Source organism: Gavia stellata, chromosome 2, assembly GCF_030936135.1.
Source record: "Gavia stellata isolate bGavSte3 chromosome 2, bGavSte3.hap2, whole genome shotgun sequence".
Taxonomy (NCBI): domain Eukaryota; kingdom Metazoa; phylum Chordata; class Aves; order Gaviiformes; family Gaviidae; genus Gavia; species Gavia stellata.
This window is the reverse complement of record NC_082595.1, coordinates 113,265,600-113,286,231: the sequence shown is the minus strand read 5'-3', so window position 1 is coordinate 113,286,231 and position 20,632 is coordinate 113,265,600. Positions and strand designations below refer to the sequence as shown.

The window sequence follows — 20,632 nt, the reverse complement described above, 5'->3', positions numbered from 1 at the left end:
CGCTGCACCCCCTGCTCCAGGTGTAGCTCCTGCTTGTCCGCAGGGTGGGGGGCCGGGGCCAGGCCTGACCAAGCTCTGCAGCGGGTGAGGGTCTCAGGCGCGGGGGTCCTGGCAGTGCTGGCAGGCTGCCATCTCCTCCCGGTACCGTTCCACCTGCACCGTGCATGAGGCAAAGCCGAATTTGCTCCGCAGCTGGGTGGTGGCTTCCCGCAGCACCGTCTCGGGGTCGGCGGTGGCCTCTGGGGATGGCAGGGCAGCGTGGCTTAGCCCTGGTGTGCGGGCAGCCCCCCCAGGCCATGCCCTGGGGGCTGTGTGAGCTGGCTGGGCTGTGCACGGGGCACTTACCGACAGCCATGTGCACTGACACGGCGTGGTGGCTCAGCGTCAGGGCCCAGAGGTGCAGGTCATGGGTGCCCTTCACCCCACTCACCCCCAGCAGCACCTCCTTCACCGCGTCGAACTCGAGGCCCCGTGGCGTCCCTGCCAGCAACGCCTGGTCACGGAGGGGCCAGCTCCAGCCCCTGCCACTGTCAGGGCTCGTGGTGGGGGCTTCCCCAGGCTGTGACCGGGGTGGGGACAGTGGCTCCAGGGTGAGGCAGCCTCTCACCATGGGGCCGTTTGGCTGGTGCGGGGAGGATGGGCTGGGGGTGCTCAGGGGGGGCAAGGGAAGGACAGAGGGGCGGGCTGGGTTGTGCCTGGGTGGGGAGCAGAGGTTGCAAGGGGGTGAGCTGGCACGTGGGGAAAGGGCTGTGGCAGCTGCAGCCCCGAGGAGCTCCTGCAACCCCCCCACCAGCCCCCTGCGCCCGTAGTCCCACACCCTGCTCGCCCACTGCTCACCTTCCATGAGGACTCTGAAGACATCCCTGAGGATCGTGAAGGTGGAGCCGAGGACGAAGACCGAGAAGAAGAGGGTGCTGATGGGGTCTGCGATCTTGCACTGGGGCTGCAGAGATAGGGTCTGTGTGAGGCTGGCGGGGGCAGAGCCAAGCTGGGCACCCAGATGTGGGGGTGCCAGGGCCCCACAGCCCCCTGCGTGGGGCTGAGGGAGTCGTTCCTGCGGGCGGTGGAACTCCCGGGCACCTTGAAGTAGATGATGGTGGCAGCCACAAGGACACTGATGCTCTGCAGCAGGTCACCCACCACGTGGACGAAGGCCGCGCGGACGCTGGTGCTGCCGGGCAGGGGGGCATGGCTGGACAGGCAGCCACCGGTGCTCTCCAGCTGCTCGTAGCCCCCAGTGCCGTGGCTGGCAGGGGACTGGCGCAGGATGTAGGCCATGCTGGGGAGAGCAGGGCTGGCTCAGTGCTGTGCCGGGCAGGGTGCAGGGGCACTTCTGGCCCTGCCTGGACCTCTGCATACAGGCAATGGTGCCCGGGCATTGCAGGCAAAGGGGGCACGGGCGGGCACACCCAGGCCCCAGGAGTGTGGAGAGGTGTAGAGCAGAGTCCCACCATGGGGCGGGTCTGGAAGCGCAGCAAGGACAGGGCAGCCACAGCACTGCAGGAGGGTGCGTGGGGCCAGGGCACACGTGGGGCCAGGGCAGGGATTCAGGCCTGGGGCATGTGCCAGGGCTCAGGCTGGGCTTGGGTGCAGGGCTGAGGGGGTGCTGCTTCGGGGGGCCAGGGGATGTGGGGCCAGAGGATGTACATACATGGGCTGAAAGCTGGGAGCATATGGGGAACAGGGAATAGGGGGAGGCAGCGCTTGGAGACGTGAGGCTGGTGCACAGGGACAAGGTGACCTGGGGGCGAGGGCTAGGGGTCTTGGGGTACCAGGGGCATGCGTGGGGCAGGGGTGTGGGAAGGGAGGCCAGGGCTCAGGATGGGGGTGTGCAGGGGGACGCAGATGCGCACAGCCCTGGGTGGGACGTACACCAGGTTGACGCCGACGGCACTGGCAGATGTAGCCAGCATGGCTCGCGCCTCAATCTCGTAGTCGTTGCTGATGATGCGGGCGGCTGCCAGGTAGACGAGGGCCCCGGTCACAACCCAGATGGAGAGGACAGAGGCCAGTGCACCCAGCGTCTCTGTGGGACAGGAGCTGTGAGCACCCACCCCGGCTGTGGGGCTCCTGTGGAGCTGTGCCCCCACAGCTCACCTGAGCGGTGCCAGCCGAAGCTCATGGTCTTGGTGGGCGGGCGGGTGGAGACCCAGAGGGAGAAGAGGCTGACGGACATGCTGCCCACATCCGTCAGCAGGTGGGCTGCGTCCGTCATGATGGCCAGGCTGTGTGCCAGGTACCCGCCTGCGGGCGCAGAGCAGCTGGCAGCCAGTGCCACAGCAGCCCCCTGTCCCCGTCCCCATCCCCGTCCTGCCGTTACCTATCACCTCCCCGACCATGAAGACACAGCAGACGGTGCAGGCGATGCTCAGCTGCCGGCGGGCCTGGAGCCTCCCCCGGCCAGGGCTGGGGGCCGGGGGGCTGCAGCAGCAGCGGGGAGCCAGAGCTGGGGGGCCCGGCGGTGCCAGGGGGTCCTGGGGGCCTGCGAACAGACTGGGGGCGGGGGTCACTGCTGGCCACACCGGCTCCTGGTGCCCCTGCCCGGGACTCCCGGAACCCCTGGTAGCCGCAGTCCGGCCCGGTTGCCCGGGACTCCCGGAACCCCTGGTAGCCGCAGTCCGGCCCGGTTGCCCGGGACTCCCGGAACCCCTGGTAGCCGCAGTCTGGCCCGGTTGCCCGGGACTCCCGGAACCCCTGGTAGCCGCAGTCTGGCCCGGTTGCCCGGGACTCCCGGAACCCCTGGTAGCCGCAGTCCGGCCCGGTTGCCCGGGGTTCCCGCCGGCCGGGCAGCTGCGGAGCACCGGGCACACGACATCGCCCCTCCCGGTCCCGGCCCCGGCCCGTGCGACACCGGCGAGGGTGCCCAGGCTGGTCCCGGGGGGCGGCGCCGAACGCCCGCCCAAGCCCCGCCGCCCCCCGCCCCGCCGCAGCCGGTGACAACGCTGGTGGCTGCGGCCCCCGCGGGCTGCGCCCCCGCCCCGGCCCGGCCCGCTGGCGGGTCCCGCTGCCGCACCGGGCTCCGCGGCCTGGCCGCCGGCGGGGCACCGGGGGGGGACGGGGGAGGCGGGCCCGCGGCGGCGGACCCCCCCCGCCGGGACGTGCAGCCACGGGCCCGCGGGCGGGAGGCGGCGCGGAGCTCTCGGCGGGGCCGAGGGGAGCGCGGCCGGGGGCGGGGGACGGCGGGGCCGGGGCCGGGAGCGGTGCGGGAGCGGGAGCGGGAGCGGTGCGGGAGCGGGAGCGGGAGCGGTGCGGGGGCCCGTGCCGGTGCCCGCGGCGGAGGTGCCGGTGGGACCGAGGGGTCGCGCTGCTGGACGGGACGCCCGTGCGGGGACCTGAGGGGTGGGAAGCGGCGCGGCGGGGGGCGGGCGGGGGGCCGGTGCCGGGGCGCTGCTGTGCGGGGCATCAGTGCGGGAGAGGGGGTGGACCAGCGTGCCGGTGCGGGGAGGCGGTGAACGGACGGCACCGGTGCGGGGAGGTGATGGATGGACGGTACCGGTGCGAGCGGGTGACGTTCGGACGCCGGCAGCAGCCGGACGGACACCCGAGGGGGGAGCGAAGCTGGCGCACGGGTGGGGGTGCTGGTTCCGCTTGGATGGAGGTGCGGGTACCCGGGAGGGGATGGCTGCCGGTGTCAGGGGGTGCGGGTGCGGGTGTGGGCTGGATGGAGGTGCGGGTACCCGGGAGGGGATGGCTGCCGGTGTCAGGGGGTGCGGGTGCCGGTGTGGGCTGGAAGGAGGTGCCGGTGCACGGACGGTCGGGGCTGGCTCGGCGTCTGCGGAGGTGCTGATGTCCGTGCCAGATGGATGAAGGCGCGGGGGCTGGGGGGTGTGGACGTGCCGGGGGGTGCGGGTGTTGGAGGGGTGGGAGGCGTGGGAGCTGGGCAGCGCTGGACGTGCCGGGGGCTTGCGGGTCCCGGGGGATGGGAGCTGGCGCTGCCGAGGTGTGCCGGGGGTACCAGTGCCGGAGGGTGCGGGAGCCGGGGGGTGGAGGAGCCGGGGGTGATGGGGAGTGATGGAGATGCCGGGGGCGATGGCTCCCGCCAGTGCCGGCAGTGCGGGCGCGGGGAGATCGAAGGTTGCAGATGCGGGGGATGATGGAGGTGGCGGTGCCAGGGGTTTGCTGGGGGCACTGGGAGGTGGCACTAGCAGGGTGATGGGGTGCCGGGGGTGGCAGTGCCAGGAGTGCCAAGGGTGATGGAGGTGTCAGGGTGATGGAGGTGTCGGGGTGCTGGGGGTGCTGGGGGTGCCATGGTGCCGGAGGTGCCGGTGCGGGGGTGATGGAGGTGCCGGTGATGGAGGTGCCGGGGTGATGGGGGTGCCGGGGGTGCCGGAGGTGCCGGTGCCGGGGGTGATGGAGGTGCCGGGGCGATGGGGTGCCGGTGCCGGCGGTACCTCTTGAGCCGCAGGCTGCCGTCGGCGGGGCCGCCCCGCGGGCTGACCAGGCGGGCGCTCTCGGTGCCGGTCGGGGACTCCATGGCGGGGGCGAGCAGCACCGCGGGCACCCGCCGCCGGGACCGCCGCGGCCCCGCCCCCTGCCGCGGCCCCGCCCCCTGCCGCGGCCCCGCCCCCTGCCGCGGCCCCGCCCCCTGCCGCAGCACCGCCCGCGCAGACCCACTGGCTGGAGGGAGAGAGGAGGCGGGGCTCGGGCCCCGCCCCCGCCGCCTGGCCCCGCCCCTCTCCCAGGCCACGCGCGGGACCGCGGCGGGGGACGGGCGGGGGCTGCGGGGGGACCGGCCCCGGCCCGGGGGGGCGGGAGGAGCCGGCACCCCCCGGGCTCCCCGGCTCTGCCCCGGAGGAGCGCCGGCGGCGCAGCCCCTCCCCGGGGCAGCGGGGTCCTACCCGGCGGGGCCCGGGGCCGCGGCCCCACCGAACCACCAGCCAAGGGCACGGCGGGGCGGGGGGGGGTGACCCCCCGGTCCAGCCGAGGCGGCGTAGGGCCGCGGGTCGCTGCTCCGGAGCCGCGGCGCCCCGGGAAGGCGCCGGACAGCAGCCCCAGCTCTGCCGGGAGTGCCGGGGCTGTGCTGGCAGCCAGGGCAGCGCGGGGTGCTCTGGTTAACCTGCACGGGGGGGCTGGTGGGGTGCGGGGGGCTGATCGGGTGCGGGGGGCGCGGTTCAGGTGCGGGGGGCTGCTCAGGTAGAGGGGAAGTGCTCGGGTAAGGGGAGGCTGTTCGGGTACAGGGGGCCCGCTTGCTTATGTGGGAACTCTTTGTGTAAGGGGGGCTGCTTTCACATGGGGGGCTGTTTGGGTATGGGGGGACTGCTCAGCTATGGGGAGGACAGTTTAGGTACAGGGGGTCCGCCTCACCTCTGTCCCTGGGAAGGCGATGGGACACCTAATCCTGGGAACCCTTTCTAAGCACGTGAAGAACAAGAAAGTCATCCGGGGCAGTCAGCGTGGCTTCACCAAGGGGAGGTTGTGCCCGGCCAACCTCATCGCATCCTGCGGTGAGATGACGGGCCTGGAAGATGAGGGGAGCGCAGTGGACGTTGTCTACCCGGACTTCAAGGAAGGCTTTTGACACTGTGTCCCATAAAATCTTCCTAGAGAAGCTGTGGCAGTGTGGACTGGATGAGCAGACAATGAGGTGCGTTGAAAACTGGCTGCATGGCCAGGGCTGGAGGGTGGCGATCAGTGGCACAAAGTCTAGTTGGAGGCCAGTAGCCACCAGTGTACCCCAGGGGTCAGTAGTGGGTCCAGTCCCATTTAACGCCTTTATTAATGATCTGGAGGGTGGGGCAGAGTGTACCCTCACAGCTTTGCAGATGACACCAAGCTGGGGGGAGCGGCTGTACACCAGAGGGTCGTGCTGCTTCTAGTGCAGGGGGATCTGGACAGGCTGGAGAAGGAGGCTGGCAGGAACCTCGTGGAGTTCAGCAAGGGGAAGTGCAAGTGCTGCCCCTGGGGAGAAACAACCCCCTAGCACCAGCACATGCTGGGGGCCACCCAGTTGGAAAAGCAGCTCAGCAGAAAAGGCCCCGGGGGTGCTGGTGGACACCAGGTCGACCGTGAATCAGCAATGCGCCCTTGCTGCAAAGGCAGCGAATGGTGTCCTGGGCTGCATTAGGAGTGTTGCCAGGAGGTGGAGGGAGGGGATCCTTCCCCTCTGCCCAGCACTGCCGAGGCCACCCCTGGAGTGCTGGGTGCAGTGCTGGGCTCCCCAGTACAAGAGAGACATGGGCAGACTGGAGAGAGTCCAGTCTTGGGGCCACCAAGATGGGGAAGGGACTGGAGCATCTCTGCTGCGAGGAGAGGCTGAGGGAGCTGGCACTGCTCCGCCGGGAGCAGAGAGGGCTCGGGGGGATTGAGCCATGTCTGTAAATACCTGCAGGGAGGGTGCCAAGAGGACGGAGCCCGGCTCTTCCCAGTGGTGCCCGGTGCCGGGACCCGGGGTGACGGGCACAGACTGGACCCCGGGGGGTCCCCCTGAGCACCGGACACGCTCCTCAGCGCAGGGGTGACGCAGGCACAGGCTGCCCGGGGCGCTGGTGGGGTCTCCGTCCCGGGAGACTCCGGTCGTGCTCCTGGGCAGCGGCTCCGGGTGGCCCGGCCGGAGCAGGGGGGTTGCCCCGGAGGGACCCCGGCGGGGCCCGGCCTCCACCGGTCCGTGGGTGCTGGGCGCGGGGCGGCGGGAGCGGTGCCGGGGAGGGGGTCCGGTAAGCTCGCCGCAGCCGGCTCCCGGGCGGGGCGGGGCTCGCGCGGGGCGCGGGGCGGGGCTCGCGCGGGGCGGGGCGGGGCGGGGCGGGGCCGCGGGGGCCGTCGGGAGCCGTGTGCGGCCGCGGCCCGTCCCGGCAGCCCCCGCGGCCCGGCCCGGCCCGTGGCGGCGCGGGGAGATGGCGGCGGCGGGCGCGGAGGAGCGGCGCGGCGCGTGGGGCGCGGCGGGCCCCGAGCGCGGCCCCGGCCCCGGCCCGCTGGGCTCGCTGCTGAGCCGGTTGCCGCTGGCGCCGTCCCCGCGGCGGCGGACCGCCAGCCAGTGCAAGCCGGAGCCGCCGCTGCTGCGCACCAGCAAGCGGACCATCTACACGGCCGGGCGGCCGCCCTGGTACAGCGAGACCGGCGCGCCCGTGGACGAGGCCTTCGTCATCGGTGAGCGGCGGGGACGGGCCCGGGCCGGGACCGGGGCCGGGGCCGGGGAGGGGACGGAGCCCGGGCCGGGACCGGGACCGGGGAGGGGACGGAGCCCGGGCCGGGACCGGGACCGGGACCGGGACCGGGGAGGGGACGGAGCCCGGGCCGGGACCGGGACCGGGACCGGGACCGGGGAGGGGACGGAGCCCGGGCCGGGACCGGGACCGGGACCGGGACCGGGGAGGGGACGGAGCCCGGGCCGGGACCGGGACCGGGACCGGGACCGGGGAGGGGACGGAGCCCGGGCCGGGACCGGGACCGGGACCGGGGAGGGGACGGAGCCCGGGCCGGGACCGGGACCGGGGCCGGGGAGGGGACGGAGCCCGGGCCGGGACCGGGGCCGGGGCCGGGGAGGGGACGGAGCCCGGGCCGGGACCGGGGCCGGGGCCGGGGAGGGGACGGAGCCCGGGCCGGGACCGGGGCCGGGGCCGGGGAGGGGACGGAGCCCGGGCCGGGACCGGGGCCGGGGCCGGGGAGGGGACGGAGCCCGGGCCGGGACCGGGGCCGGGGCCGGGGAGGGGACGGAGCCCGGGCCGGGACCGGGGCCGGGGCCGGGGAGGGGACGGAGCCCGGGCCGGGACCGGGGCCGGGGCCGGGGAGGGGACGGAGCCCGGGCCGGGACCGGGGCCGGGGCCGGGGAGGGGACGGAGCCCGGGCCGGGACCGGGGCCGGGGCCGGGGAGGGGACGGAGCCCGGGCCGGGACCGGGGCCGGGGCCGGGGAGGGGACGGAGCCCGGGCCGGGACCGGGGCCGGGGCCGGGGAGGGGACGGAGCCCGGGCCGGGACCGGGGCCGGGGCCGGGGAGGGGACGGAGCCCGGGCCGGGACCGGGGCCGGGGAGGGGACGGAGCCCGGGCCGGGACCGGGGAGGGGACCGAGCCCGGGCCGGGACCGGGGAGGGGACCAAGGCCGGAGCTGGGACGGGGCTGGAAGCGGGACCGACCCAGGGTGGGACTGGAGCTTGGGGGGTGATGGAGCTGGGACTGGAGCCGCTCTGCGGCTGCCGCGGTGCCACCGTCCAGCTGCCCCCAGGCCTGTGTGGTGGCAGCGCCTCGGGCAAGACGACGGTGGCCACGCGGATCATAGAGGCGCTGGATGTGCCCTGGGTCGTGCTGCTCTCCATGGACTCCTTCTACAAGGTGAGGGCCGGGGGGGCCAGCGCGGCGCTGAGCGGCGACGGGGCCCGTGGGTCGGGGCCGGCCGGCGTGGCGCTGAGCGGTGATGGGGCCTGCAGGTGCTGGATGAGGGGCAGCAGGCGCTGGCAGCCCGCAGCGACTACAACTTCGACCACCCCGACGCCTTCGACTTCGAGCTGCTCGTCAGCGTCCTCCGCAAGCTCAAGAAGGGCAAGAGCGTGAAGGTGCCGGTCTACGACTTCACCACGCACAGCCGCCGCCGCGAGTGGGTGGGTGTTGCAGGGGAGCCGGGCCGGGCCCCGGGAGGGCAGGCGGGCCGGGCGCCGTGGGGAGAGCCGCCAGGAACAGGGGGACACCTGTGGGGCAGGAGCAGGGATGCAGGAGCTCTGGGGCCTGGGAGGGCAAAGGGAGGGAGGGGCTGGGGGCTGTCAGGTGTGGGAGGGTCACTCTGGGGGGATTGGGGGTGCAGAGGCAGGGAGGGAGCATGGAGACAGAGAGATGGAGGTGGAAACAGGGACCAGCACAGAGTTTGGGGAGGGGCTGCAGTGCGGAGTATGGAGGAGTGCAGGGAGGATGAGGGCTGGGGGAAGGTGTTGGGCAGAGGTTTGGTGTTCTGGAGCAAGGTTCTGGGTGAACGCAAGGCTATGGTCTCGGGTGCAGGGGTGAGAAAAAGGGCTCTTAAAGGTTGGGTGATGGGGAGTTCCGCCCATGGGTGGCAACAGCCTGGCATGGGTCAGGGGTTGAGGTGCTGTCTGTGCCGAGTGTTGGCGTTGCTGCAGCATGCGTGATTGGGGCAGGACGAGTATGGCTCTTATCTGCCCACAGAAAACGGTGTACGGGGCCAACGTCATCGTCTTTGAAGGGATACTGGCATTTGCGAACAAGGAGTTGCTGAAGGTATTGCTGCCTGATGCAGCTGGTGGCCCACCTCGGCGCGTGGTGTGGGAGGAGGCATGCACTGGTTTGCTGCGGGTGGGATGAGCACTGTCCCAGCCCAGCCCTCGGTGCTGCTCGGGCAGGGTGATAGCTGGGGGCTGTGGAGGGAGAGGTCACCGCCATGTCAGAGGCTTCAGGTGAGGCAGTGCTGGATGCCATTGCTGTGGGGGGTCAGACATGGCTGGGCTGTGGGCGAGGGGAACGAGGCAGGACTGACAGGGGCTGCATAGGGGGTGCTCACCCCTCCCAGTTTTCCAGCTCCTGGACATGAAAGTGTTTGTGGACACGGACTCTGACATCCGGCTGGTGCGGCGCCTGCAACGCGACATCATGGAACGTGGGCGCGACATCGTGGGTGTCATCAAGCAATACAACAAGTTTGTGAAGCCAGCCTTCGAGCAGTACATCGAGCCCACTGTGCAGGTCGCCGACATCGTGGTGCCCAGGGGTGAGACTGCGCTGTGTTCGCCAGACCTGACCCGAGCATTGGGAGCAGGGGTCCTGGGACGGGGTTGGGTCACTGCGTCTGACCTGGCTTCTCCGCTCTCCTGTCAGGTGGGGAGAACTTTGTGGCCCTGGACCTCATTGTGCAGCATGTGCACAGCCAGCTGGAGAAGGTGAGGTGTGGGTTGACTGATTGCTGCTAGCGTGGGCGAGGAGGAGGAGGAGGATTCTGCATGCAGAGGGGGGGATGTGGCTGCTCACCCTCCTGGAGCACCCAGAAGCTTTCAGTGTTGCCTCTCTCTTTACAAGAGGTCTTAGCGCAGCTCTCGGGGCAGACAGCTGCGACGCAGGGGCTGGGGAAATGGAGATGGGGCTGGGGAAATGGAGACAGGGCTGGGTGCAGTGCCCACCCCGGCAGTGACGCCTGGCACTTGCAGTCTGGCCTGGCCTCGTTTGCCTACTGTCTTCCTCAGTCCCAGTCAGCTCTTCTGATCTCATCTGTCCCCACTTCGCTTGCCCCTGGCTGCGCCTTGACAGCCTGCCCTTGCCTCTCGACTGTGCCCAGCAGTGGTTTTCCTGCTCTCGGTTTAGCCCCAGGAGAAGGGGTGGGAGTTGGACTGGGGGTGCCCGGCAGTTGTACCTGGCCAGTGCAGTGACTGGGTGTTCTTTCTTTCCCCTTTTGCCACGCTGGATGACTCTGCTCTACCACCCAGCGCGAGATCACTGTCAGGTACGTCAGAACCCTGCCATCCACAGAGGGTCCGGTTCCTGGGCTAGGGGGTGGAGGGCTGCCAGCACTCGCTCTTTTCGGAGTCCTGCCTCTTCTCTATCCCTGCCAGCCAAAGCTTTGCTGAGATGCCTGAGCGTAGCTGCTTTTCCTCGACTGCCAAGGTGGCTGCCCTGCATGCAGCTTCTTGGGGGTTGTCTCGCTGTGGCTGCAGGCTCCTGTTGTAACCCGTCCTACAGCAGCTATGCTTGACTTGTGTGACTGACTCCCTGCACTGCTCCTGTCCCTTTCTGGAGCACGGTTCCCGCCCTGAATGTTGGAGTGCCCCAAGCTGCTGCCTTCTATGGGAGAAGTGCCCTGGACAGTCCTCCCTGTTCTCTGGGACACCGTGTAGGCAGCCTTAGTGGGACAGTCCTCGTACCCCAGCGCAACCCAGGCAGCCCTGTCCCAGGATATGTAGCAAGGTCTTGCCCATGCAGAGCTGCTGCTCCAGCTCCCCAGGTGCTGACAGAGGCTTGTGTGTGGAGGCTGCTGGATTTGTTGTCAGTGGGAGGTTTGCCCCAGTTTTACAGGGTGGTACTGCTTTGGGTACCAGATGTGGGGCTTTCCTAGGGACCAGGGCGGGAAGGCCAAGCACTTTCTGGAGTCCAGCCTGTTCAGTGGGTGCTCTGGGAGGAGCCTTCCTCAGTCAGGGGCCATGTCCAGGGGGTCCAGCACAGTGGCTCTGCGTGTGTGTGCTGTGCAGCTCTGATCACTGCTTTCTTGTTGCAGGGCAGCTCTGGCCTCTGCCCACCAAGGGCAGCCCCTGCCGAAGACGCTGAGCGTCCTGGAGAACACGCCGCAGGTGCGAGGCATGCACACCATCATCAGGTAGGTCCCTGCCTCCTTCAGGATTTCTTCTGTGTCATTCACAGAAAGACTGTTCTGTAGGATCACACTACAAAACCTGGTGTGAATTTTTCCTCCTCTGCCTTTACGGCTTCGGACGTAGGTCTTTTCTCGGAGCAGAGCTGCTGAACAGAGCCGGCTCTGGCCTACAGACACTTTTTGGTGATAAGACCTTGGCATGTCTGCCCTGGGGTGACTTTTGAGCCACGGGCAGGCTTTTCTTATGATGAGAGGAGACTGGTGGGCTCTTTCCTAGCTGGAGCACAGGCCTAGTAGCTGGTGGCATGGGGTGAGGTGCCCTTGCTGCCGCTCTCCTGAGGCACTGGGTTCTAGAAGCAGTTGGTTTTAGAGCCAGCTTACAGAAGGGACCCAGGCTGCTGCTTCCGTGACTTTGCTGCTCACTTGATCTTTTCATTGCCTGCTGATGCTCCTTTTTCCAGGTGACTGTAGCATTAGTGTGGGGTCAAGAGCCAAATGCTGTGGGATCATTAAGACATTCCTTGTTACTGCGGTTGCAGAAGCTTGCAGCCTCTACGTGCATTTCTGTCACTGGGTTGTGAGACAGAAAGGGGATGCTGAGCTCAGCAGGGCTCTTCTCCTGCGCGTGCTCACACTGTGGCTGGCTACTGGCACCCACGTGTTGGTTTTGGAGAATGTAACCTCGACCACACACAGGCTGTGTGCCTCCTTGTAGGAACCAAGGTGTTCCTTCTCCAGGCTCCTCTTGTGACTCCTGCCTGTCGAAGCACAGGCTCCAAAGGCAGTTCACAGCAGTAAAAAGGCAGGTGATGTGCCTTGCCAGGTGATGCAGCACCGCATGTGCACCGGGCAGAGACCTGTGCCAGTGTCTGAAGCCCACGTACCTCACCCCTAGGCTGTGGACTTCTAGTAGTCCTGAGTTCAGGTCCGGCGAAAGGAACTTTGGAGCAGGTGTGACCATGTCCCTCCAGCATCTTCTTGCTCCAGTGCTCTGGCAGTGGCTTCTTCATGGCTTGAGCTGATTTCTCTAGCTCATCCGCCATCTGTGCGCTCAACGGTAGATGAAGGTGGAAGGGAGATCCTGGGGGAACAGCACCTCCAGAGGCTGAATGTGGTTTGCTTGCAAAGGAGCAGTTTTCCCTTATCCCGGGCTTATGCAGGGGGAGAAGAATGCAAGTCTTTGTGCGGCAGCCCGCCCCATCTTTAGCCTTCCTGTTCACAGGCTCTGGCACAGACCTTTTTCCTACGGCTCCTCCTGTTCCCTCAGGAGAGCCAACAGCATGACGCTGGTGCGTGCTGCTCTCGGATGAACGTGAGCCTGGGCTGATCCATCAGCAGTGCCAAGGGCCAGGTTTGACCAGCCCTTGTCTGGAAGGGACAGCGCCGCAGGCACTGAATCCTCTCTCATCTGTAGCTGCAGTTCCTGTCTTCCTCCTTGAAGTCTGCGTCCTTTTGCCTTGCTGAGAGTGGCCTGTTGTGCCTCCACCTTTATGCTACAAGTGTTTACATAGACTCAGGAGTTTGTTCAGCTGCCCTGAGGAGGGAGGGGATCAAACACATGCAGGCTGTGGTTGCAGTCCAGCAGTGCCACTCATCTCAAGTTACTGTAGCGGCGCTGTGCTTCTGGAGCCGGCCGGTGTGAGCGGCAGGGCTGCGGGAAGGCGGACTTTGCCTCTTCCAGATGGTAAATGAAAAATACCACATTTATGAGGGGCGTTGACTTGGCCTGTCAGCCACCCCCTCAAATCCTGCTTGCAGCCCAAGAAAGCAAGGAAAGCTGAAGCAGTGCTGTTACTAAGATCTCTAAGCTGAGGAACTCTTCTGGTAAAAAATTCCTGTATTCAGCAACAGCAAGGCAGCTTGTATTTCTGGTGCTTGTAGGTGATACTTGGCAGTGCTCATTTGCTTCTGTGTGACTTCATCACAGTGTGGAATTGTTAATGGTCCTCATGCGTGACCCTCTGGGCTTCCCCCTGCTCCAGAGGCACTGCTTCCTGCCTGCTGACGTTCTCCTGGGCTCTCTGGAGAGGTCCAGACAGGCGCGGGATCGAATGCACGCCTTTTGCCAAGCTTCCTGCACCTCAGTGCATGAAGTTACTGTGTCTTGCAAATCACAGAATTGCTTAGGTTGGAAAAGACCTTTAAGATCATCGAGTCCAACCGTTAACCTAACACTTGCAAGTCCACTGCTAAACCATGTCCCTAAGCACCACATCTATGTGCCTTTTAAATTCCTCCAGGGATGGTGACTCAACCACCTCCCTGGGCAGCCTGTTCCAATGTCTGACAACCCTTTTGGTGAAGAAATTTTTCTGAATATCTAGTCTAAACCTCCCCTGGTACAGCTTGAGGCCATTTCCTCTCGTCCTATCACTTGTTACTTGGGAGAAGAGGCTGACCCGCATCTCTCTACAACCTCCTTTCAGGTAGTTGCAGAGAGCAATAAGGTCTCCCCTGAGCTTCCTTTTCTCCAGGCTAACCAACCCCAGTTCCCTCAGCCGCTCCTCATCAGACTTGTGCTCCAGACCCCTCACCAGCTCCGTCGCCCTTCTCTGGACACGCTCCAGCACCTCAATGTCCTTCTTGGAGTGAGGGGCCCAAAACTGAACACAGCATTCGAGGTGCGGCCTCACCAGCGCCGAGTACAGGGGCATGATCCCCTCCCTACTCCTGCTGGCCACACCATTTCTGATACAGGCCAGGATGGCGTTGGCCTTCTTGGCCACCTGGGCACACTGCTGGCTCATCTTCAGCCGGCTGTCGACCAACACCCCCAGGTCCTTTTCCACCGGGCAGCTTTCCAGCCACTCGTCCCCAAGCCTGTAGCATTGCATGGGGTGGTTGTGACCCAGGTGCAGGACCCGGCACTTGGCCTTGTTGAACCTCATAAAGTTGGCCTGGGCCCATCGATCCAGCCTGTCCAGATCCCTCTGCAGAGCCTTCCTGCCCTCCAGCAGATCAACACACCCGCCCAACTTGGTGTCGTCTGCAGACTTACTGAGGGTGCACTTGATCCCCTCGTCCAGATCGTTGATAAATATATTAAACAGAACTGGCCCCAGTTCCGAGCCCTGGGGAACACCACTTGTGACCATCCGCCAACTGGGTTTAACTCCGTTCACCACAACCCTTTGGGCCCGGCCGTCCAACCAGTTTTTTCCCAGCGAAGAGTGCACCCGACCAAGCCATGAGCAGCCAGTTTCTCCAGGAGAACGCTGTGGGAAATGGTGTGAAAGGCTTTACTACTAAAGTCCAGGTAGACAATGTCCACAGCCTTTCTCTCATCCACTAAGCGGGTTACCTTGTCATAGGAGGAGATCAGGTTAGTCAGGCAGGACCTGCCTCTCATAAACCCATGCCTGATCACCTGGTTGTCCTGTACGTGCTGTGTGATGGCACTCAAGATGATCTACTCCATAACCTTCCCTGGCACCAAGGTCAGGCTGACACGCCTGTCGTTCCCCGGATCATCCGTCCGGCCCTTCTTGAAGACGGGCATCACATTTGCTAACGTCTGGTCTGCTGGGACCTCTGCCGTTAGCCAGGACTGCTGGTAGGTGATGGAAAGTGGCTTGGTGAGCACTTCTGCCAGCTCCCTCAGTGCCCTCGGGTGGATCCCATCCAGCCCCATAGACTTGTGGGTGTCTAAGTGGTGTAGCAGGTCGCTAACCATTTCACCTTGGATTGTGGGGGCTTCATTCTGCTCCCCGTCCCTGTCTTCCCGCTCAGGGGGCTGGGTACCCGGAGGACGACTGGTCTTACTATTAAAGGCTGAGGCAAAGAAGGCATTAAGTACCTCAGCCTTTTCCTCATCCTTTGTCACTATGTTTCCCCCCGCATCCAGTAAAGAATGGAGATTCTCCTTAGCCCTCCTTTTGTTGCTAATGTATTTATAGAAACATTCTGATCTCTCGTCTTCATTCTGGCTGCCGCAGTGCTGTCAGCCCCTTTGTGCAGTGGCAGCCCTCATGGAGTGCTGGTGCTCCCACCAGTACTGCCTTTCGGAGTGCCTGGGCACACCAAACCTGGCGTCTGGATGCACCAGACAGCAGTGAAGCAGGATTTCCCTCCAGCCTCCTCTTTTCCTTCCTGCCTTTCCCAGTGCAGCTCCCTTGGAGACAGCCTGTTGATCTCTGCTTGCCAGGCTGCTGCTGGCCAACATAATTTCCCTGTTGTTCAACACTGGAGGCTCTTCTGTGCTTCAGCCTTCTGTTTCTGAGGGCCCTCCTGGAAGATTATGTTGTGGCAGCAGATGAGCATCTCACTGAGTATAGTCATGGCAAATTCAGGCTTGGCATTTCAGGGAGAAGTGGTTTCCAGAGCAATTTTCTGTTATTGCGAAGAGGCGGAAACTGGAAAGTAGTCCTGCACCAGAGTGGCTGAATGATTTTATTCATGATCAGGCTGAGAATGGACAGTGTAATAAGGGTATGGGTCATATCTTCCAACTTAGAAGGCGCTTCGGTGTCAGGTCCAGATCACCAGAGTCAATAGGAGCATTTGGTGCCACGTGTCAGGACTCTGCAGTGCCTGAACAGTCCGTTCTGTCCCCCCGGCAGCCCTCAATTATCTCGGGCTCTCTCTGCCGCAGGAGAACGGCGTTTCCTTTCCACCATTTGCATCTTGGTACCCACACGCTTGTGGAAGGGCTCTGGGACATGCCCTGTGGCACAGCCTGTGGGTGGCGTGGGTCACCTGCCTCTTAGCAAGCTGGCTCTGCCCTGAGCCTTTGGACTTTGTGCTCTGGCAGGACTTCTTGTCCTGCGCTGGAGCTGCCCTTGAGAAGTGTGTGGCTGTTGGTGCTTCAGTGAGGGGCAGAGCGAGGTGCTCCCTACGTGCCAGGAAGTTGCCGGTGCCAGAGAAGGTGGTTCAGACATGAAACCTCTCCATGCTCAAGTTTCCCGTGGGCCCTAACGCGATGGCTGGCTTTCAGCTACGGACGCTCCTGTTCGTGAGCTAGGCCAACACGGTGTTTGGGCTGCCAGCCAGCTGCTCGCTGGTCCCTGTCAGGCCACCTGGTGCTTTCCTGCCATTCTCCTGCTGAGAGTGCCGGGGAAGATCGAGGTCCTCGGGAGCCGCTGGCTGCTGTGCCCAGCTGTGGCCTCCCAGCTTGCGGGGGTGTGCACGCTGCCCGTGGTGCGGCTGCCTGCTCCGCTGAGGGGGTGGGCAGTGCCTGGAGCAGGGCATACCCTTGGGCTTCGCCTGGGCAATGGCAGGAGGGTCTGAGCCCGTGCTGTGACGCGGTGGGGTGAGCGGACCTGGTCTGTGGACGGCAGTGTCCCCTTTGGGAGCGCTCCGGGCACGGAGGCACTGCTGGAGAGATCCCACTGTCTGACCGCTGCGGAGAGGGTCCTCTGCTGCTGCCGGCAGATGTCAGGGCTACCCTCCCTTGCAGCACCCTTTCCCCCTGGCATCGTCGACAGTTGCTTGTTCCCTGGGTGAGGAGAAGCTTCTTAGTTGTCTTCACCTCTGCACGAAAAGGGAGGCACGCTGGGGCCTTCGTGGCATAGGGACTGAGGATGCTCCTCCATCCCCGGGATGCCTTTCGCAGGCTGCGGAAAAACCTGCCTCTGCGGCAGCACCAACGGGTCTGTCCCACCCCGGTCAGGGGCTGCCCGGGGCGGCCGACTGCCTCTGTCTGTGGCAGAGTGGCCCTGGGGCCAACAGGGCTGGTGTGGGGCTTGTCAGGGGCGGCTGGCTGGGAGAGACTGTCCCTGGAGGCAGGGCTGCTGCCGGGCTTGTGTGCCTGGAGCTCAGGCGGTGCTGGGGGCATCCAAAGCTGCCGTGGGTGAGCATGTGGGTGAAGCGCACCCGCAGGGGAGCGTGCATGCCAACAGCCCACACTTGAAGAGCTGTAGGCAGGGCGCCTGTTTCTTCCAGACCAGAACCGATTTTCCGACTTCTCTGGGAGTGCCTCCGTTGTCCCCAGGCTTGTTGGAAATATCCACATTAGTTGGGTTTTCTGGTCATTGCGGAGCTCTCGGGTGCGAGCTACCCAGGTCTGGCTGCAAAAACATCTCGGGATAGTAGCAACTGTTTATCCTTCTCCTGAGCACTGTTGGCTGGGCTGTCTGTCATCGTGGTGAGATGTGGGAAGTGGCAGATGATGTCTTAAAATACAGAGTAAAAATATTCAATATCCTTCTGCCTCTTCTGGACTGTTGCCAGTTCCACCTCTTCCATCTGGAAACTGGCAAATGTCTGCAGGGTTCCTTTGTTCCTTACGTTCTCCAGAAAATACCAGGGGTATAGGCAGGCTGCACTGCTTCAGACACAGGTCACAGATGAGAAAACAGATTTCAGCTGCATCTTGTTAACCGCAGTCCTTCTGTGTCAGTCTGCCTCTTGGTTATTGTTCAGCCAGGGAGCCAGAAGCTTGTTCTTGATGCTTCGCCAGTAAAATGGTACTTACGTTACAACCTGCTGCTTACTCTTTTGCCAAAGCAGCCACAGACTGCGAGAGGTATAGATGGACATCGGTGGATTCTTTCTGGTCACGTTTTAAATGACAAGCAAATATCAGATTCTCCTCCTTTTCCTGCTGAGTGACCTCTTGCTGTAGGTACTTTGCCTTCAGGCATTTGACACTGACGGTGCTGGTGGAGGAGCTGTTCTGCTCACCTGAAAATACCCTGTGAGTAACATGGGACGGGGACAGTCCTGCCTGTCATTAGGTGAAGTGCTGTACACACCCATGTTACTGTGCTTTGAGAACCGTGTGTTGCAGGAAATGCACGGTTTTGTGCAGCGGTTTCTTTTGTGTGATGAACGAGTTAGACTACAACACATTTGTGTGCTGATGGTCAAAACGCTCCCAGTAAGAAAAGCCAGCCTCTTTCCCCCTCTGCCCCTGGCACTGGGAATAGCGTGCGTGCACATACAGTTGGCTTTACTCCTCCTGAGGGAGAAAGGGAGGTGTCCTGTGAATTACAATCCCGTTGTGGTTTTATTGTTTTCTATTTATTTTATTTCTTGCTGCCCTCAGCACTTCAGTGTTGTGATGAGATAATGCCAGGTATTTCAAAATCTGCCTGGTTCCTGGCAGTAGTTTATCTCTAACTTGGTACATAAACGGAGAGGAGTTGAGAACTTGTCAGATGTTTTCCCATTACCGTTGTCAGGTAACCCATCTGCTCTTGGCCGTGGTGCAGTCTGGTCTCTTCCATGTTGAGGTGCTCCTGGAACCGGCTGTCCTGCTGTGCTGCGGTCTGTCCTGGGTGTGCTCCTCTTCCGCCTTGTGCTCCCCTGACAGGGCCCATGCAAAACACTTGCTGCTTGCTCCTGAGTTTCTGTTGCCCCAGGAACCGATGGTGCTGCCTAATGTTCTGCTGCTCCCGCCCCCTGTTTTTCTCCTGGCTCTTTCCACATAGTCAGCAGTTACGTCCTAAATCTCCAGCCCTGCAGATCCTCAGCAGAGATTCAGCAGCGATTAGAGGTCATGGAGCGAGTAATACTGCATCTCCACGCTTGCTTCTCGGGCACCTGCCTCATCTCTGTTCAGGGTCGGGATGTACATCTACAGCAGGCTGCTCGTGTTATGCTCAGTTATCCTTCCTTTTTGCCATTGGCTTTCTTCACTTTGCTAGTCTAGCTGGCCCACCATGCAGCGTCAGCTCTGAACTGTCCCGTGTCCTGAAGAGGGCTGAGCAGCACCGCGTGGCATCCTTTCACTTCACCCCGTCCGTGTGATCTGCTGCAGGCTTTGTGTCCCCCTTCCAGGGGAATGGAACATGTTTCCTGATCATGTGGTCCTTGCTAGACAACTCCCTAGGTCTTCAGCAATCCCTGAAACGTCAGTGATTACTAACTGTGTCTCCTCCCCGAGAGTTTCCAGGTTCCCATGGACTGCTCTCTGTGCCAGCTGCCTTCTGTAGCCCCGTTTGCCGGCTGCGGGGTGGAGCAGGGACTCTGCTCATCTCACGCAGGTGTCCTCCCTCAACAGGAACAAGGACACAACCAGGGATGAATTCATCTTCTACTCCAAGCGCCTGATGAGGCTGTTGATTGAACATGCCCTCTCCTTCCTGCCACTGAAGGTGAGTAACTGCTCCTCGGATGTGGCCGCGGCCATGTCTCCCCCTCCTGAGCCCCCGGGCCGTGCAGGGGCCTGGCTTCGTCCACACTCCCTTCTCCTCCTTTTTCTGCAGTCAGTCACTGTGGAGACGCCCCAGGGGACAACGTACGAAGGAAAGCGGTTCCACAGGCAGAGGGTGAGATGTTGTCCTGGCCCCTTTCTCCCCACCAGCACGCGGCTGCCCCGTCTCGGGTCGGCACAGACTGGGAAAACCTGATGGCTCCCGAGGTCCGTCCCCGTGCAGACGAGCTGCTCGGCAGGGCTCGTTCCCTTCTCCTGCGGTGCAGGAGCCTCCGGAGCTCACCGGAACGGCTGCTTCCCCTGCGCAGCACCAGGCAAACGTGTTCTCGTCCCTTCCCCAGATCACAGGCGTGTCCATCCTGCGAGCCGGGGAGACCATGGAGCAGGCCCTTACTGCCGTGTGCAAGGACATCCGCCTGGGCAAGATCCTGATCCAGACCAACCACGACACGGGGGAGCCCGAGGTGAGTGACGCCCGCTGCCCCAGCGCAGAGCCCCACGGCACTGCGGGATGGGTGACCACCTCTCCTTCCCTCCTCAGCTCCACTACCTGCGCCTCCCCAAGGAGATCAGCGAGGACTACGTCATCCTCATGGACAGCACTGTGTCCACAGGAGCTGCGGCCATGATGGCAGTGCGCGTCCTGCTGGTGAGGGGGCCGGGGCGCCGGGGGGTGGGGTGGGGGCGTGCGGCCCTCCCAGCGCTGGCCAGGCTCTCACGGCTCTGCGTGCTGCAGGATCACGACGTCCAGGAGGACAGGATCTTCCTGCTGTCGCTGCTGATGGCAGAGATGGGGGTGCACTCCGTGGCCTACGCCTTTCCCCGTGTCCGCATTATCACCACTGCTGTGGACAAGAGGATCAACGAGGAGTTCCACATCATCCCGGGCATCGGTGAGGGCAGACGGGGGTGTGCTGTGCCTCCTGGGCCGGGCCCCTGGCTCCAGCAGCCCGGTGGGGTGCCCCCCGGCCACGCTGGGGGAGCCCTGGGGCGGGGAATGGTGACGGGGTCGGTGCTGCCGTTGCCTCACTCTCTCCCTTCATCCTTCAGGTAACTTTGGGGACAGATACTTCGGCACTGATGGCCCCTCTGCCTGGTGTGAGAGCGACGGCATGGACTGCTGAGCTGGCTGGCCATGGGGCCACCAGCTGGGCTGGCCACAGGGCCCGCTCCCTGCCTTTGCCCCCAGGAGGGGCTCCAAGCTGCCAGCCTGTGCTCGGCCACCCGCAGCCGGGCCCCGCCAGCCCCCGGCTCTCCTGCCCCGCAGGACCAGCCCCTTGCTGCCAGCCTCTCCCTCCACCCC

General features: G+C 64.5%; 2 protein-coding genes across 3 annotated transcripts; one reads left to right on the top strand and one right to left on the bottom strand.

Annotated features, from left to right (window-relative positions):
* Positions 1 to 93: 93 nt before the first annotated feature.
* Positions 94 to 4,474, bottom strand: SLC30A3 (solute carrier family 30 member 3). Its single transcript, XM_059832168.1, has 10 exons — positions 4,392 to 4,474; positions 3,678 to 4,128; positions 2,558 to 2,790; positions 2,321 to 2,421; positions 2,098 to 2,244; positions 1,873 to 2,026; positions 1,081 to 1,279; positions 838 to 943; positions 346 to 480; positions 94 to 239 (listed from the first exon to the last, which is right to left on the bottom strand). Exons 1-10 carry the CDS (start codon positions 4,472 to 4,474, stop codon positions 94 to 96), a joined length of 1,755 nt encoding a protein of 584 aa, XP_059688151.1.
* A 2,356-nt stretch (positions 4,475 to 6,830) lies between these two features.
* On the top strand, positions 6,831 to 20,532 carry LOC132319716 (uridine-cytidine kinase-like 1). 2 transcript variants are annotated; one of them, XM_059831119.1, is made up of 14 exons: positions 6,831 to 7,083; positions 8,157 to 8,263; positions 8,359 to 8,529; positions 9,086 to 9,157; positions 9,455 to 9,644; positions 9,752 to 9,813; positions 10,354 to 10,370; positions 11,139 to 11,237; positions 19,177 to 19,270; positions 19,382 to 19,444; positions 19,671 to 19,793; positions 19,871 to 19,978; positions 20,066 to 20,222; positions 20,380 to 20,532. In XM_059831119.1, exons 1-14 carry the CDS (start codon positions 6,831 to 6,833, stop codon positions 20,451 to 20,453), a joined length of 1,590 nt encoding a protein of 529 aa, XP_059687102.1. In that variant the 3' UTR covers positions 20,454 to 20,532. The 2 variants fall into 2 exon arrangements, with proteins under 2 accessions (XP_059687102.1, XP_059687111.1); XM_059831128.1 differs by lacking the exon at positions 6,831 to 7,083 and having other exon boundaries at positions 8,177 to 8,262; positions 8,351 to 8,529.
* The last annotated feature ends 100 nt before the right edge of the window (positions 20,533 to 20,632 follow it).

Excerpts from the sequence above, each read along its gene's own strand:
- SLC30A3 (XM_059832168.1), bottom strand. The coding sequence starts at position 4,474 with ATGGAGTCCCCGACCGGCACCGAGAGCGCCCGCCTGGTCAGCCCGCGG. Across the intron at positions 1,280-1,872 it reads GCCGTCGGCGTCAACCTGGT|CATGGCCTACATCCTGCGCC; the intron begins GTACGTCCCACC and ends TGCTCTCCCCAG. Across the intron at positions 944-1,080 it reads CCACCATCATCTACTTCAAG|CCCCAGTGCAAGATCGCAGA; the intron begins GTGCCCGGGAGT and ends CTATCTCTGCAG.
- LOC132319716 (XM_059831119.1), top strand. The coding sequence starts at position 6,831 with ATGGCGGCGGCGGGCGCGGAGGAGCGGCGCGGCGCGTGGGGCGCGGCG. Across the intron at positions 9,158-9,454 it reads CGAACAAGGAGTTGCTGAAG|CTCCTGGACATGAAAGTGTT; the intron begins GTATTGCTGCCT and ends CCAGTTTTCCAG. Across the intron at positions 11,238-19,176 it reads GGCATGCACACCATCATCAG|GAACAAGGACACAACCAGGG; the intron begins GTAGGTCCCTGC and ends CTCCCTCAACAG.